The 17140-nt window shown below is 40.1% G+C and overlaps 1 protein-coding gene across 2 annotated transcripts in view; it reads right to left on the reverse strand.

Annotated features, from left to right (window-relative positions):
- Nucleotides 1-17140, reverse strand: part of FREM1 (FRAS1 related extracellular matrix 1) — a 225320-nt gene that overhangs the window by 83277 nt on the left and 124903 nt on the right. The window contains exons 25-27 of one of the 2 annotated variants that reach the window (XM_077475118.1): nt 12206-12617; nt 6469-6670; nt 1383-1527 (exon numbers count right to left, since the gene is read on the reverse strand). In XM_077475118.1, the coding sequence (XP_077331244.1) occupies nt 1383-1527; nt 6469-6670; nt 12206-12617 (759 nt within the window). Of the gene's footprint in view, nt 1-1382; nt 1528-6468; nt 6671-12205; nt 12668-17140 lie in introns of those variants that run through there. The other variant, XM_077475120.1, reaches the window with a different exon arrangement.

Consider the following 17140-nt stretch of genomic DNA (forward strand, 5'->3'; position numbering starts at 1 on the left):
TGGGGGTCCCCTCCAAATCCATACTAGACCCGAAGGGTCTGGTATGGACCTGGGGGGGACCCCACTCTGTTTTTTCTCTCAATATTTTTTTTAGCCGGCAATTTTTTTTTACATTCAGCAGGAAGCCCGCTGACAGCTGATGACTTCCCGGCCACCTCCTTAGCAACCAGCAATATACAGTGTAAAAAGACCCGCAAAAAGCAAGTCGCAGCAAAATTGCTGTAAAAACGTGTGTCCAAAAACACGGCAAGCACCCCAAAAAGCACTGCAGAAACACTCAAAAGCAACATGCATAGATGTAAATCAAGCCTAAATGTCAACTTTAGGCTAGGTTTCCACTATTGCAAACTGAAAGTTGCGCGATTTTTGCCGTGGCTTTACAATGATTTTTGTCTTGATTTTGATGAGACTTGAAGCAATGCATGTGTATTCTTGAGGTCTATGGACCTCAAGTCACATCAAAGTCGGACCAAAGTAGTGCAGGGACTACTTTGAAGTTGCTGCAACTTGAAGTTGCACATATGTGAACGGTACTCACTGGAATTCATGGGGTATGACTTGTAATGTGATTTTGGTGTCTCAAATCATATGACAAGTCACACTAGTTGAAACGTAGCCTTAAGATCCTTGAAGTTCATATGGTGAGCTATGCCCAGTGTACTATTGCTACCACTCCAAATGATCTGTTAGTGCTATATATTTAATTCTGAAAACATGCCAGCATGTGTACAGAAGGGTGGAAATTACCATTGGAACTTCACAAAGCAAGGTCCTCATCTCACGGCTGGCTGCAGACATAAATAAAATATAATATATAGGATGCCCCTATACTGAGACAAGTAATGGTATAGTCCTAATAAATACATCAGTTCACATCATAGAAACTCAGTCTGGAAATATTCCAGATGCTTTTCTGCATGCACGTTTTTGATGCACACCAGTGCGTTCCCCCCCCCCCCCTTTTTTTCTTAACCTAAATTAATGCATGTTCCAGTGCATTTTTGGTGTGTTCCGGTGCATTCCAGTGTATTTTTGTATGCATTTTACAGCGTTCCAGTACAGTCCAGTGCAGGAAAAATGCAGCATGCTTTTTTTTTCTGGAACTGCAAGCACTGTGAACTATGCCATATATATATATATATATATATATATTCATAGTCATAATAGGTGTGGTGTTATTTGATTTATTTAATTAATACAAGATAGGGGTTAGCGCAGTCAACACTATTTATTTTTTATTTATAAGGAGAGGCTGGGGCATTTTCTCATGATATTATCAAGCAATATGATTTCCTTATTAGATAAGAATATATACAATATCAAAGACTGTTCAATGAAACTTACTAATCGTACAAAAGAAATGACCATGTGTCATGACTTACATTTTTGGTAACGCTCTGTTTCCTGCTGGATCTGAAACTTCAAACTCAATAGCATCCTCATACAAATCAAGTGAGGGATTTATGATGTATAATATGGATTTGTTGTTTAAATCCTTTTGAGTGAATTGATCTTTAATAATTCTGCCTAATAATACAAATGTTAAAAAAGAGAGAGAAATAAAAATAAGGAAATGGGACTACACAAATGTATTGCAGAGTTTCTGGGGGGCCCCAATCCTGTGGTTTCAGGTCAGATCTGTCAGAGTATGACATTCACTTGGCCCAAACACAATGAGGATACGGGTTTTCCTGGTGCATGCTCTCAACAGTCGACCTCTCACCACCACTGGGCGGGCCAATTCTCCTTCTCCCAGCCACCACTAGTCCCCTGCCTTGGCCAGTATCCACACTTATCTCTTGCTCCCCAGGTATAGGTCACAATGCACACCACCAGAATGATAAGGCTATCTTTTCTCGTGCTGAAATTTTTCTTTATTTTACATCTTAACCGACTATACAACCTGGTAGTCCAAGGCAACATACAGTGCCTTGAAAGAGTATTCATACCCCTTGAAAGTTTCCCCATTTTCTTATGTTACAACCAAAAACATAAATGTATTTTATTGGGATTTTATGTGATAGATCTACACAAAGTGGCATATAATTGTGAAGTGGAAGGAAAAGGATAAAGGGTTTTACATTTATTTTACAAGTAAATATGTGAAACGTGTGGTGTGCATTTGTATTCAGCACCCCAAGTCAATATTTTGTAGAACCACCTTTCACTGCAATTACAGCTGCAAGTCTTTTTGGGTACATCTCCACCAGCTTTGCACGTATAGAGAGTGAAATATTTGCCCATTCTTCTTTGCAAAATGGCTCAAGCTCTGTCAGATTGGATGGAGCGTCAGTGAACAGAAATTTTTAAGTCTTTCCACAGATTCTCAATTGGATTTAGTTCTGGACTTTGACTGGGCCATTCTAAGCCCTTGTACACACGGTCGGACATTCCGACAACAAAATCCGTCAGATTTTGTCCGACGGTTTTTGTCCGAAACTTGTGTTGCATACACAAATCGGACAAAGTTGTCGGAAAATCCGATCGTTCGTAACGTGATGACGTTATTTCGTTACGACAGGACTACGTTCAGGCTAGTAGCCAATAGCTTTGGTCTAGGAATTTGATGTGAGCATGCGTGGCACTTTGTCCGATTGGAATTCTCTACAAATGATAGGACAAAGTCCCATCGGACCATGTTGTTGGAAAATTTTGTAGCCCAGCTCTAAAATGTTGTCGGTCTGATATTCCGACGGAATATGTCCGATGGAGCCCACACACGGTTGGATTATCCGATAACACAGTCCGATCGGACATTTTCTGACGGAATGTCTGACCGTGTGTACAAGGGCTAACACATGAATGTGCTTTGATATAAACCATTCCATTGTAACTTTGGCTGTATGTTTATGGTTGTTGTCCTGCTGGAAGGTGAACCTCCACCCCAGCCTCAAGTCTTTTGCAGACTCTAACAGGTTTTCTTCTAAGATTGCCTTTTATTTGGCTCCACCCATCTTCCCATCAACTCTGACCGGCTTCTGTGTCCCTGCTGAAGAAAAGATGGTGTGTTCAGGGTGATGTGCAGTGTTAGTTTTCTGTCACACATAGTGTTTTGCTTTTAGGCCAAAAATTTTAATTTTTGTCTCATCTGACCAGATTACCTTCTTCCACATATTTGTTGTGTCCCCCACATGGCTTCAAATTGGAATTCGTATGGCTCTCTTTCAACAATGGCTTTCTTCTTGCCACTCTTCCATAAAGGCCAGATCTGTGGAGTGCATGACTAATAGTTGTCTTGAGGACAGATTCTCCCACCTGAGCTGTTGATCTCTGCAGCTCCTCCAGAGTTCCCATGGGCTTCTTGGCTGCTTCTCTGATTAATGATCTCCTTGCCTGGCCTGTCAGTTTAGGTGAATGGTCATGTCTTGGTAGGTTTGCAGTTGTGCTATACTCTTTCCATTTTTAGATGATGGATTGAACAGAGCTTTGTGAGATGTTCAAAGCTTGAGATATTCTTTTATAACCTAACCCGTTTTAACCACTTCAGCCCTGGAAGGTTTTTACCCCCTTAACCGGTTCCTGACCGGCACACGGCGATGTACGTCGGCAGAATGGCACAGGCAGGCATATTGGTGTACAGGTACGTCCAATCTTTAACCACTTGCTTACTGGGCACTTAAACCCCCCTCCTGCCCAGACCAATTTTAAGCTTTCAGCGCTGATGCACTTTGAATGACAATTGCGCGGGCATACAACACTGTACCCAAATGAAATTTTTATCATTTTTTTCCCACAAATAGAGCTTTCTTTTGGTGGAATTTAATTACAGCTGGGAGTTTTATTTTTTGCTAAACAAACAAAAAAAGATGCAAAATAAAAAAAAATCATGTTTAATAGTTTGTTATAAAATTTTGCAAACAGGTCATTTTTCTCCTTCATTGAAGTGCGCTGATGAGGCGGCACTGATAGGCTCGACCCCTTGCTCGGATCCGTGATCAGGCGAGTCTCATAGACTCGCCGATCACAGAGCGCGCCGCGCGCGCCCCTCAGGGGGTGCACAGGCCGCTCGTGCACGGGGCGACGTCAATAGACGTAGTCCCGGCAAAGGAGGTCCGCGCTGTAGCCGTCATTTGGCTATAGCGCAGATCTCTAGTGGTTAATGCCGCCCTGCCCTCACGAGCTCGCTGGCGGCAGTGCGCTTGCGTGCTGGTCAGGACCCCCGTGAGTCCGGTCGCGGGCGTACCCACGATCGTTTCATGGGGCGGCTGAACGGAGAAATGCCGTTGTAAACAGAAGTTCCCCGTTCTGCCTAGCAACTAGTGACGCTGATCTCTGCTCCATGTGATTGGAACAGAGATCAATGTTCACTAAATGAAAGCCCAGCCCCCCACAGTTAGTAACAGGCCCCTAGGAACACTTAACCCCTACACTGTCACCCCCTGGTTAACCTCTTCACTGCCAGTGTCATTTACACAGGAATCACTGCATTTATATAGCAGTGATTGCTGTATAAATGACAATGGTCCCAAAAATGTGTAAAAAATGTCCGATGTGTCTGCCATAATGTCGCAGTCACAATAAAAATTGCTGATCGCCACCATTACTAGTAAAAAAAAAATTATTAAAAAATTCCATAAAACTATACCCTATTTTGCAAACGCTATAACTTTTGCACAAACCAATCAATAATCACTTATTGCGATTTTTTTTACCAAAAATATGTAGAAGAATATGTATTGGCATAAACTGAGGGAAAACATTTTTTTTATATATATTTTTGGGGGATATTTATTATAACAAAAAGTAAAAAAGAATGTGTTTTTTTCAAAATTGCCGCTTTTTTTTTGTTTATAGCACAAAAAATAAAAACCGCAGGGGTGATCAAATACCACCAAAAGAAAGCTCTATTTGTGGGAAAAAAAAGGACGTTGATTTTGTTTGGCACCCACGTTGCATGATCACGCAATTGTCAGTTAAAGCGACGCAGTGCCGAATCGCAAAAAGTGGTCTGGTCTTTGACCAGCAAAATGGTCCGGGGCTGAAGTGGTTAATGACCAGAGCAGTTTTTGCGTTTTGGCACTGCATTGCTTTAACTGACAATTGCGCGGTCATCCAAAAATATATATTTTTTTTACTATAGTAAATATCCCACATTTCATTTTTTTTAAACAAATTTCTTCATCAGTTTAGGTCAATATGTATTCTTCTACATACTTTTGGTAAAAAAATTTGCAATAAGAGTAAAAAAAAGTAAGTCAAAATTATACATTGCGACAGACAGATCAGACACCTTTGACACTTTTTGGGGACCATTGACATTTATACAGCAATCAGAGCTAAAAATAGCCACTGATTACTGTATAAATGTCACTGGCGGGGAAGGGGATCACACTAGGGGATGATGAAGGGGTTAACTGTGTTCCCTATGAGTGTTTCTAGCTGTGGGGGGGGGGGGGCTTACTGAGACATGACAAAGGTCACTATTCCTGACCACTGGGTTCTCCCTGTTCTGCCTGTGTACAAGGCAACCGCTGGACGCCAGAGGACATCGAGTCCCCCGACCTGCGGGCACGCTCCCTCAGGGTGCAGCAGGAGCGAGCGCCCGCCCGCAACTAAGCCTGCCGCCGTACTCCTATGGTGATTCGCACAGGAGAGCCATTGTGTTGTGGTCCTAAAGTGGTTAAACTTCTCCACAACTTTATACCTGACCAGTCTGTTGTGTTCCTTGGCCTTCATGATGCTGTTTGTTCACTAAGTTTCTCTAACAAATTTCTGAGGGCTTCACAGAACAGCTGTATTTATAGTGAGATTAAATTATACACAGGCAGACTCTATTTACTAATTAGGTGACTTCTGAAGACAATTGGTTCCACTAGATTTTAGTTAGGGGTATCAGAATAAAGGGTGCTGAATACAAATGCACCCCACGCTTTTAAGATATTTATTTGTAAAAAAATTGGAAAACCATTTATCATTTTCCTTACACTTCACAATTATTTGCCACTTTGTGTTGGTCTATGACCTAAAATCCCAATAAAATACATTTATGTTTTTGGTTGTAACATGACAAAATGTGGAAAAGTTCAAGGGGTATGAATACTTTTTCAAGTCACTGTAGCTTGCAAATGTATATTATTTAATGGTTCTGTCAAACAATGCAGGTTCTGTACAGCACTTTCAGGGTTTTCTTTGATAGTATCCTCCAGCTATCTGGTTACACACTAAAGAGAACATACTGTATGTGGCATTCTTACGAAGGGGAAGCCCACAACAGGTGCTCTACATTTCTAGCAGAACAGGCCCCAAGGATACCACAGGGGCTAAGGTCCAGACATTTGGACTGACTACTGTGTTCTTCCCTGGTCCACACACTACTCCCTATCTACTACTACTTATCTCCCAGCTGGACAGTAAATAGGGACCTCTAGTGGGAAACAAGGTATAGGCTAACTCTGACCCCAGAATGAGTGGCACAAGAGTCATATAGGCTCACAATAGCCCACAAGAGCTATGTTGTGTAGCACTTACCTGAAGTTACATTTTCCAGGTAACTTTTCTGAGATGCACTTAATATTTTGAACGTGATGTTTTCATCCTCTGTCCCAGGATCTGTAGCCTTTAATTCTCTAGAAGTAATGTAGATTCCATATTGGCCATCTCTAATGAGCTGAACTTTAGTAGCACACTGAAGATTAACTATTTTGGGACTAGTATCATCTGGAAAGTCCACCTATGCAAACAAAAAGTAATTTTTGCACAAAAGTAATTTTAGATTGTCAATGCATGAACCCTAAACTTAAAGAGCCTTGTAGCAAATAAAGCAGAAATTATATATATAACAGGCCTGGACTTCTCAAGTGTCTCTGTGGGTGTTTGTAGGATGGTATAAAGCAGGCTATACTGTCTAGTCTTCAAGAGCCTCAATTTAATAAAATGGTAATATATCATGTTAGTTTTTACACTTTGGATAGGACATTGGCCTTGGTGCAAGCACTATTTCTTCAATGGACTTAACAAATCATTGTATTGTTATTACAAGCACTGCGCAAGCTGTTGGCGCTATATAAATCCTGAATAATAATAATAATAATTACTAGTGTTTCCCTGATGGGCATTAGGGCTTTGTCAGTGCTATAGTAAAATACTAAATTTAGATGCAGTCAGCATACAGTAGAATCATGCAGTATGTGCATTATGACTACAATTAACTTCCACATGTAATGCAAGCAAAAAAATTGTTATCACATCACATGAAAATTATTTACACAGACTTTTGATAAGTATTTCTTTTGAAATTTCAAAATTACTGTGTTATAAAACCCTAAGAGTGAAAATGCCCTTTACCTTAAAGCGGGGTTCCACCCTAAAGTGGAACTTCCGCTGATCGGAACCCCCCCCCCTCCGGTGTCACAATTGGCACCTTTCAGGGGGGAGGGGGGTGCAGATACCTGTCAAAGACAGGTATTTACACCCACTTCTGGGCATAGACTCCCATGGGAGACTATGCCTCTTCCTGTCCCTGCGCACTGTCTGCTGGGACACACAGCTTCGCTTCACTTCCTGATTCCCTCACCTAGAATGGTGACGGCAGCAGCCGAGAGCCGAGCGATCAATCGGCCTTGGCTGCCGGCATCGCTGGACCCCGGGACAGGTGAGTGTCCATTTATTAAAAGTCAGCAGCTGCAGTATTTGTAGCTGCTGGCTTTTAATATTTTTTTCCGCAGTGCAGTCCCGCTTTAAGCTACACCGAAATAGTGTAAAATATTGATTTTTTTTGATGCCCCCAATCATTTTGTTATTTTTTTTACCAGCCTATGAAACCTTGCTCTGTTGAGTTATTGCCGATAGAGTGTCTCCTTTGTCTTCAGTGCATTCCTGGTGACACCCAGACATGCACACTCCTGCTGCCTAGTGCCTTGCATGTGAGATGCAGCACAGTAGGGGCCACTGCCTTTCAGTGCTCTGGTGCTGTGCTCAGTTGATGTGTGCATGGTCAAGCCATTGACACTGTGCCCAGACGGGGCATGCACAATACTATGCTTTGAAATCTGAGCATAGTACTGTACATTGCACTGGCCAGGCAAAGCATTAAACTGGATGTAAACCCTCACATATATCCAGTGAAGTGAACAGCCTGAGATGATACACAGACAAATATGTTTTAAATCATACGTTTTACATGTATATCTGCTGTCTTCAGCTTGCTATATTCTTTAGAAAGTGAGCATCATGTTAGAGATTTTTTCTTCCTGTTCAGCACTGGGGTTGGGTTTTTGGCATACACTGTGTGACAGCTGATTGGAGGAAAGGCACACAACCCCACTCCACATAGGCAAAGGAAGGAAGGAATGTGCATACATGTGCTGTGAAGAGTCAAGCTCTCTGCTAATCTATTTATAACACCCACCCGACACAAATTTCAAGCTGGTTTTAGCTCAGTTGTCAGAGAACTTGCTAGAAATTATCATGCTGATAACAGAAGAACGGAGCAGCAGAAAGAAACGGAACTTAAGGCTTTGGAGAGAGATAAGAAAACACTGAATATATACAGTATGTGCTTAGGTCAAATTTCATGAATCAGGTTTACATCCACTTTAACCGCCCTCTACTGGGCATGTGCTGCTCAAGCACAGTGCCAAATCTCGGAAAGAGTGGAGCCCCTAATGCACGTGTGCTGACAGCATCAGCTTTCCATGACTGCACACGTCAGTCAGGCATGGTGCCAAAGCACTGAAAGGCAGTGGCTCTACTATGCATGCATCTCACATGCAAGGCAGCAGGCAGTGGTTACAAGCATGTTGAGATGCCCCAAGGGAAGCACTGAAGATAAAGGAGACATCCTATAGGCAGCAAGTCAACAGAGGAAAGCTTCATACGCTGTTAATGATGTAAAGATTGCAAAAAACTGAGAACAGGAAGCAATGGAGACAAAAGGTTACAAACTAAAGAGAACATTTACTACATTTACCTATTTACTTTTTCTAGAAGGTTTTAATATCAGCTTAAAATATATGTACGGTAACCACTAATCATGAACTTTTCTTGTTTGCTCGCTTATGGTATTTGAAAATAGAAAGCATTTTGTTATATCTGTTCCAAAAAAATACTTATTGTTTCCAGAAATCTTGTTACCTAATTTGCTGTGCATTCTCACTGTGATACACTATTATAAGATACCATTTTATCTAGCTAGCTCTGTGGACTACAAATCACCTCTCTTCAATATCATAGAAGCATATATTAATGCATATTTCTGTGTGAGGATCAAATGTAAGGCCAGTTTCACACAGATGTAAGAATTTACTGATGTTTATTCGCAGGATCCTGTTGGCAGAAAGATCTCGAGTAAAATGTTCCATAAGGACTTTGCGTAAACATGCGTATGTGAACACAAATGTAATATTTTTCTTCAAATGCATGTATAAATGCATAAATATGTGTATAGACACATAAACACACATAGGCACACGTACGCACATAAATTACTGCACTCAAATAGAAAAATTTCTATTTTTGTTTTACAGCTCTGTATTTATCACGGTATTACTGAACTTTACGCAGCTGTGTCTATTGTTCCATAGACAACAATTCATCTATATTCAGATCAGTAAAAAAAGTTTTTTTTTTACTACAGTGTGCAAGAGGCCTAAATCAGCACCTCTAGAACAGCAGAAGGAAGGAGGTGGGTTATTCATGGTTTACATGGTTTGCATTTACACTAAGAGTCAGCATGTGGCCACACCCATGTACTCTCTTCCCCAAAATGCTAAATATTCATTGTATCTGTCCATACTTTGCAATGTCCAAATCAAACATCTGAACATTTGCTACTGTCTGTATAGTAAGCCAACATTTTAAAAGAACCGATAGAGATTCCACTTAACCGAGTTTTCTCTGGGAAAGAAATTGTTATCCCTTGTACACACGGTCGGACATTCCGATAGACATTCCGTGTGTGGGCTACATCGGACTGTTTTGTCTGAGTATCCGACGGACCAAGTTTTCCAGCTGGGCTATAAAATTTTCCGACAACATGATCCGAGCGGACTTTTTCTGATCATGTGTAGAGAATTCTTATTGGACAAAGTGCCACACATGCTCAGATCAAATTCCTAGACCAAAGCTATTGGCTACTAGCCTGAACGTAGTCCTGTCCTAATGAAATAACGTCATCCCATTAAGTACGATCGGATTTTCTGACAACTTTGTCCGACTGTGTGTATCGGACAAAATCAGTCGGACAAAATACGTCAGAAAAAATCCATCGGACAAAATCCGAAGGATTTGGTTGTCGGAATGTCCGACCGTGTGTACAAGGGCTAACAGTTAAATCTTGCTCATACAGTAGAGTATTCGTTTAAAAGTTACCAAGAATGCCTAATATTAGTTGCATACAGAACTAGAAGGTTTGGTGTATTTTAGTGTTGTCTTTCAAATTTACTTCTCAGTTTAAGTGTCAACAAGAACTAAAGATAATGGCAATCACTGCTTACTGGCAATGTGCCCCAATTTTGTATTCTCTGAAGAATGTTGGTATTGCAGACAATGGGGAGTAGTTTCATGTTCTTGGATGGAAGCCATACTTTGTCTGTCAGAGTGAAGCAATAATAGATACTTCCATCCCCTATACAATTCCCCAGACATCACTGAGCTTGAGACCTTACTCTAATATGAGATTCCTGTTTATTTGGGGTGGTTTAATTCCACTTTATATTGCAGTTCTTTTGTTTCAAACATACTTCCCAAATTTACATAACAATGAGATATATGAAGACTTACTAAACAATAGCCTAATTAAATGCACTCATTTCAGCTATCATTCCATTCATACTTGGGGAATATAGTGTTAGAATGGATGTAGTTTTATTCCTAATAGCCTGTGTGAAATAAACATGTACCATCAGACTTGCTTCCATCTATCTAGCTGAGGTGGAAGTTGAAGTACCAGCATTTGTCATGCCAGATGTTCATAAAATGAATGGGAGAAATGTAGAACATGAAGTCACTGGACAGTAACACCCAAGAGTGCAATCTATTTTTCTGGTTCACAAGTGAGACCTATTTATAAAGAATTTGCAAAATCAAGTATCTTGTCTTTTTCCAAATTCATTATCTTTTCATAGGTCCATTTTGCAGTATTTTATTTTTTTTTTAAAACAACACCGTGGAAGGAGTTGGAGGAATCAGTAAAAACGTCCTCCCAAAGATAAAAGCCTGCACACCTAGAACTGAGTATGTACCACTTAAAGTAACTGGATTATGTAAGCTTGAGCATAGAGAAGTATTGTTTTCAATAATTAGATGAAAAGCTACAGAAAGCCAACAGATAAATAGACTCTGCAATAAAAATTGTGTAAAATCTAAACCCTTAATGAAAAACAAGCACAAAAAACAATAAGGAGCGATAGAGAAAAAGAAATATTGTTCCAACTTTCTAAATAGACACCCCCCCCCCCCCCAAAAAAAAGTTTACTTTGTTGTTTACTGTATATTGTATTAGACTCTGGCCATGCTAAGACACGTTACAGTATCAGCAGAAAGTTATTCTCAGTTATTACAACCTCAGTGTAGCCTATACTTTTATTAACAGAACACACAAAACGTATGAATGTTCTTTCCAGAGAATCCATACAGCAGAGTAGTCCAAGCAGTCCAAGGAACAACAAGTAAGAGGAAATTTGTCCAAAGCCTAATCTAAGAAAGTTTTTATCAAAACAAGTATGTCAGGACTTGAGACACCTACTGGTGGCACTGTTGTCCCTAGAGCTGAAAGACGCAGTTTATGTGGCCACCAGATGGCGTCTCCAAGCAGCCAGCTTATCCTAATAATTAGGCTTCACCTGATACTGGAAGGTATATAATCCCTCCGTTAGTGGATATCGTTGCCTCAGTGTTCTGCCTGTGAGCAATGTTTCTGCCTGATCCTTTATCTTGAATCCTGTGTCTTGTATCCTGTGACTTGCTTCCAGTACCCTGTACCCTACACCCTGCATCTATCACTCTCTATCCTCCCCTTGTTCCCAGTCCCAGTCCTGATCCTACCCTGATCATATGCTCCCTCCATTTTTGTACATAGCCTGTGTTAAGTTGTTGTTCTGGGTTTGCTGCACATTCATGTTTATTTCTTACTTTTACCTTGTTCGTGGTTTGTTGGTGTTGGTATTTCGTCTTTATTTGATTGGCATGACACCATGTCAAATTCTACCTTTCAACCATGATATTAAGTTTTTTACATTTTTTTTCCCCAATATGTTGCAACACTTACTTGTATAATGAAAGGTACTGGTTCAAATTGCACTTTCCCATCAATTATAAAGCCTTGATTCGACCTGTCCGTCACAACAAATGTGAATTTGTCAATCTGAGCATCTTGACCACTGTGTCTGTAGGCAACATCCATGTTATCAATATCTCTTTGGGTAAAGTTTTTCTGCAGGAATAAACCTCTCACATATATATGTCCATACTGAGGGTGTTCCATAATCAGATATGTAATATTTTCAGTTGCTGTGTCAGGATCCATGGTTTGAAGAATGTCTGGAGAGATCAGAGCCACTGATCCTTTCCTCTGCTTAAGACCGTAGTTCTTTGATAATGTTGGTGGAGTCCTATCAACCATCTCTACAGCCACTTGCAGGGTCCCATGCTTTGTCTGCAGCCCATTACTGACAAGGAATCTGGCAAAAAGAGGCAAGGTAGCCTTCAACATGTGTTCCTGATTCACCATCTACACAAAAGAAATAACAAACCTTTACTCAAAGGTTTTTCTAGTAGAGTTTGTGAACATCTTAGATCATCTAAGATCTTACAGATATTGGGGCTGATGTATGAAAAGCATGCTGCATAAAAAAGTTATTGTCCCCCCTTGCAACCATTTTTGCAGTCCATAAAAATGGCTTCAAATTGCTGATTGAAATTTTTTTTTTTTTGTTAGCACACTTTTTGTACATCAGTATACCAGCATACCCCATTTTTAAGTACACAATGGGGTTTATTTACTAAAGCTGGAAAGTGCAAAATCAGGCTCACTTCTGCATAGAAACCAATCAGCTTCCAGATTTTATTACCAAAGCTTAATTGAACAAGCTGGGGTTAGAAGCTCATTGGTTTCTATGCAGAAGTGAGCCTGATTTTGCACTTTCCAGCTTTAGTAAATAAACCCCATTGTGTACTTAAAGGTGGGGTATGCCTGTATATAATTCTCTTCAAGGAAAGCATATCTTATCTGATGGCTTGGCCAACTATAATTCAATCTTAATAGACTTTACTATAAACTACTGAGGAGGGAAGCATGGAGAGTGTGTGTATCAGTTTGGTGGCTGAAGTTTAATCCATACTTCCAATTTTCTGAGCTGCAACATCAAAGCTAAAGAATTTTTGAAAACTAGTGCGTGTACTTCAGCGAAAATATTTGGGAAATTACTGCGGTAAACCAATCATATGAAAAGCTGCTAACTCAAATGTTGCACGAGGCTGGATTAAACTGGGACCCGGTTGGGGATCAATCCAAAAGTAGGTAGTAGATAGGCAGATGTTCTCACCTGCATCTTTGCAGCTCTGATCCCCAGGCCAAGAGCACTGGCTACAGGTTCTAGATGAGATTTAATTGCCAGTGGCATCTGGTAATATTATACATCTATACTTTCTTTGTGGAAGATATACTATTTTTGATATCTTAACGACCAGTCATACTCGATTTCTCTATTCCAGGTGTCATTTTAAGAGTGGATCTCAAGTCCTTCACATTTGTGGACATTTGCTCAAATGAGCTCACTTTAGTGGTGATTTCAGATTTTCATGGCTTCAGTTACTGGACTTTTTCATTCTTAATTTTTTTGCATATATATCAATATTTTTCCTGTATAGGTTAGCATTTTAGTATGTTGTATTTTTGATGGTTCTCAGCGCTACACTGTGTCTTTGCATGTACTTCAGTCTCTATAGTATACAACTGACACATACTACATGTTGCTTAAACAAGATTAAATGGCTGCTATTATTTGTTCTCGTGCCCCCTCAGCTGGCATGCCTTGAAAATATAGCTTGGAATGTTCACTTTTAGGACCAAATGTTATAAACAAGTTCAGTGGCAGCAGAAGGTGAGTTGGCATTACTGTCAGAAATAGTATCCCAGGTATAATGTATGCTTATAAACACCATTAGTTTAGCTTTTACAATTTAGTTGTTTCATTTTTCCTTACACTTGCCCAGTGTGTTTTTCCGTTTAATAGGGAGAAAACGGTATGCTCTAAGGATGGCATTACATCAAAGGATATCATCACACTCATGCTAGGGGCTTGTTCACATCTGAGCTATGAAAATGCTGGATAATAAAAGATCTCTGATTTTCAAAATGCAGTAGAGAGGTATCCTAAGGCTGGATATGCATTTTTAGTGCTTTTTGCATTTTGCAGATTTGTACTAAAGAGCGTGTTCCATAGGAAACCATGTTAAATGGACTGTAGTGCAAATCTGCAAAATGCAAAAAGAACTAAAAATGCATAGGTGTGAATCCAGCCTCAGAGGAAGCATACCCCAGCACTGTGTGCACCATGCATGCAGAAGTTTTAGAGCCATAGCTCACCACATATAAGAGCACATATGTGAACTAATCCATTGAATGAAATGGTTCTGTTCTCATAAGCTTATATCATGATGAGCTACGATATATTGTGGTAAACCACCTATCTAAATGAGTCATAGATTATTTAAATTTTTTTCATTTTAACCATCGCAGAAGTAATCGATCATTTTATAAAAGATATTTATTGAAGTAAGATGCTCAATAAATACCATTGGCTGATTCTTGACATACAGTAAAAGATTTCTCAGTACAGTTCTACAGATCCAGTGTGTCAGCAACAATCCACTAATTCACTGCTCTACGCCACAAATCTGGTGAATAACTGGCTAAGATGAAACAGTTAAAATTTGAGAGTAAAAGTCTTTGGTGCTCAGCAGGGGCCACATCTTCAATTGAACATTACAGATCCTCTGTGCTGCCTGCAGCTCCATGGTGATGGAACTGGCTACAGAGGCTGCCATCTGTCATGGAATTTGAAAAGATAAAGAGAAAAAAAAATGCAGAGGAGCAGTAAATAGTGCCAATTCAATGCAAAATCAAGCCAGCGTGTCAAAATGGAGGACATTTGCTTCTGTACTTGGCATACTGCTGCCGGCACCTGATGTCAGGGGTTGCTAATCACTCGGTGTCATCTGTCCAAACAAGAAGTGCCACATTCTTCTTCCAGCCCAAAAGCATCAGACAATGCGTAGTAATATTTCAGACTTGCGGAAAGTGCAGTAGTGGAACATTAAATCTGATCACTCAGACACACATTAATTGATGTTGCCCCGGCTGTTCTGGCCAGCTCCCGATTACAGCCAAGGGAAGAACACCAGGTTAGCAGACATGCAGACCCTTGCCAGATTTTTAACAGCAAGAAATGTTAATTAAAAGATTTTTAAAAATTAACAAGTCTTTGTTTTAGGGTTTCTAATTATATTTCTATTCTAAAACAAAGGAGTTTTATATCACTAAGTTGGACTGGTGACGGTCTCTTGTGAGATGACACTGTAACACCAGGTGCCATCATGCCACTACCAGATGCAGCAACTACTGAAAACACTCAAGAGCATACATGTTTCCAGTTTTTGCCTATTAATGCTTTAATGACACAGGGCCCGAACACTCTCTGTTTATTGGATTTTTTATGCCACAATAAAATGTGTCAAGGTTTTATAATAAGTCAAAATGAAAAATATTTCAAATACAGTCAAACCAATAGGAACTGTTGCTATAAAATGTAAATAACAGGAAACAGCTCTCTCATGGATAATCTGCTAATGTTTTAGCAGAAAAGGTAATCAGCAGAATGATCACACAGGGAGTAACTGTAACATACAGTTTACAACACAGGTGCAAAGTTGCATAATGCAAAACAGGTTCAGATAAGAAAAAACATGCATACAGCATGGCAGAATAATACAGATTATGAAAGCTGGACACATATAGACTTTTCACAGCAATGCCTCTGTGACTCAGTAATATGTGGCTGCATAGCATAGTTTCTATGAGATTCTATAACAGAGAGTCTGAGAAACACTGGTAGTTGCTATTATCGTCATAGACAGCATCTCTAACAGTCAAGTCCACACTAGCTCTAGTAACACAAGTTAACAGCTGGATGCATCCAAAGCCCAAAGAAAGAGAGGGGCCACTCGTCTAGAACTGTAGCACTCTAGTAGCAATTGGTGAGGTGCTTGGTCTTCAAGAAAAGCTGCATGCTAATATTTACCAGCATGGCTGCCTGCACTCCTGTTCTGACTGTAGAGGGCCTCTCACTTGGCTATAGATCACTTGCCCAGATAAGTGACTAATTTGGGGATTTGCTGAACAAGAAAAGCCAAGGACATTATTTTCCCTGGGTGTGTCATGAACCCAGGAAGTTATGGGAAATAGAGTTAAAGGGGATTGCATCTAAGTATGGCGAGTAAATGGGAGCTCTACTACAGAGTTTTAAAATGGACCTGTTCCTCTCAATAGAGAAAAACTGCATGATACAGATGTGCTTTATTACAGCCACGGAGCTTTCACATACTGTATGTTAGTAAATGTATGCACTCAAGACACAGCTAGAACTAATCATCTTTCCTGATTGGCAATTGGTGATAAAAAGGCCTCCCATTATGTACTGCCCATTTTATATTAATATATAGTTGGCATGTTTTTATTTGGCCTATTCTGTCAGACCGCAATGTCTATTCATTGTTCTTAATAATTTAAACAGTTGTATTAATTTTCTAAGATAATTGTAACAATAAAGTGTATGTAAACCCTATACCTATGTTTCACTATGTTTGGCATCCTGCCTCACTGTATACAGCTTTCTTAAAGTAGAACTATAGGCAAAACTTTTTTTTTCATTTTGGATAGAGCAAGGGAAAGTTATGTAGCACCCTCTAGGTAGATAGGTGCTAGAGTTAGGATTTTTGGAGGACAGGTAAATAAAACTGGCAGCCAGGTCTGTTTGTTTTGATCTGATCTGGGCTGGGAGTGGCTCAGTGTAGCAGCTGGTGACTCACAGGCAGCATCACTGAGACCTCCCTTTTCTTTACAGAGTTTGCTAGAAATAGCTGGAAAAAGAGGAGGAGAGGTGGAGCTGCCTGGGGTGTTTTAGGGAGCCCTGACCAATCCCCA

This window comes from Lithobates pipiens, unplaced genomic scaffold (assembly GCF_037356315.1).
Source record: "Lithobates pipiens isolate NorthernLeopardFrog02 unplaced genomic scaffold, aLitPip1_a1.2 Scaffold_13, whole genome shotgun sequence".
NCBI classification, from domain to species: domain Eukaryota; kingdom Metazoa; phylum Chordata; class Amphibia; order Anura; family Ranidae; genus Lithobates; species Lithobates pipiens.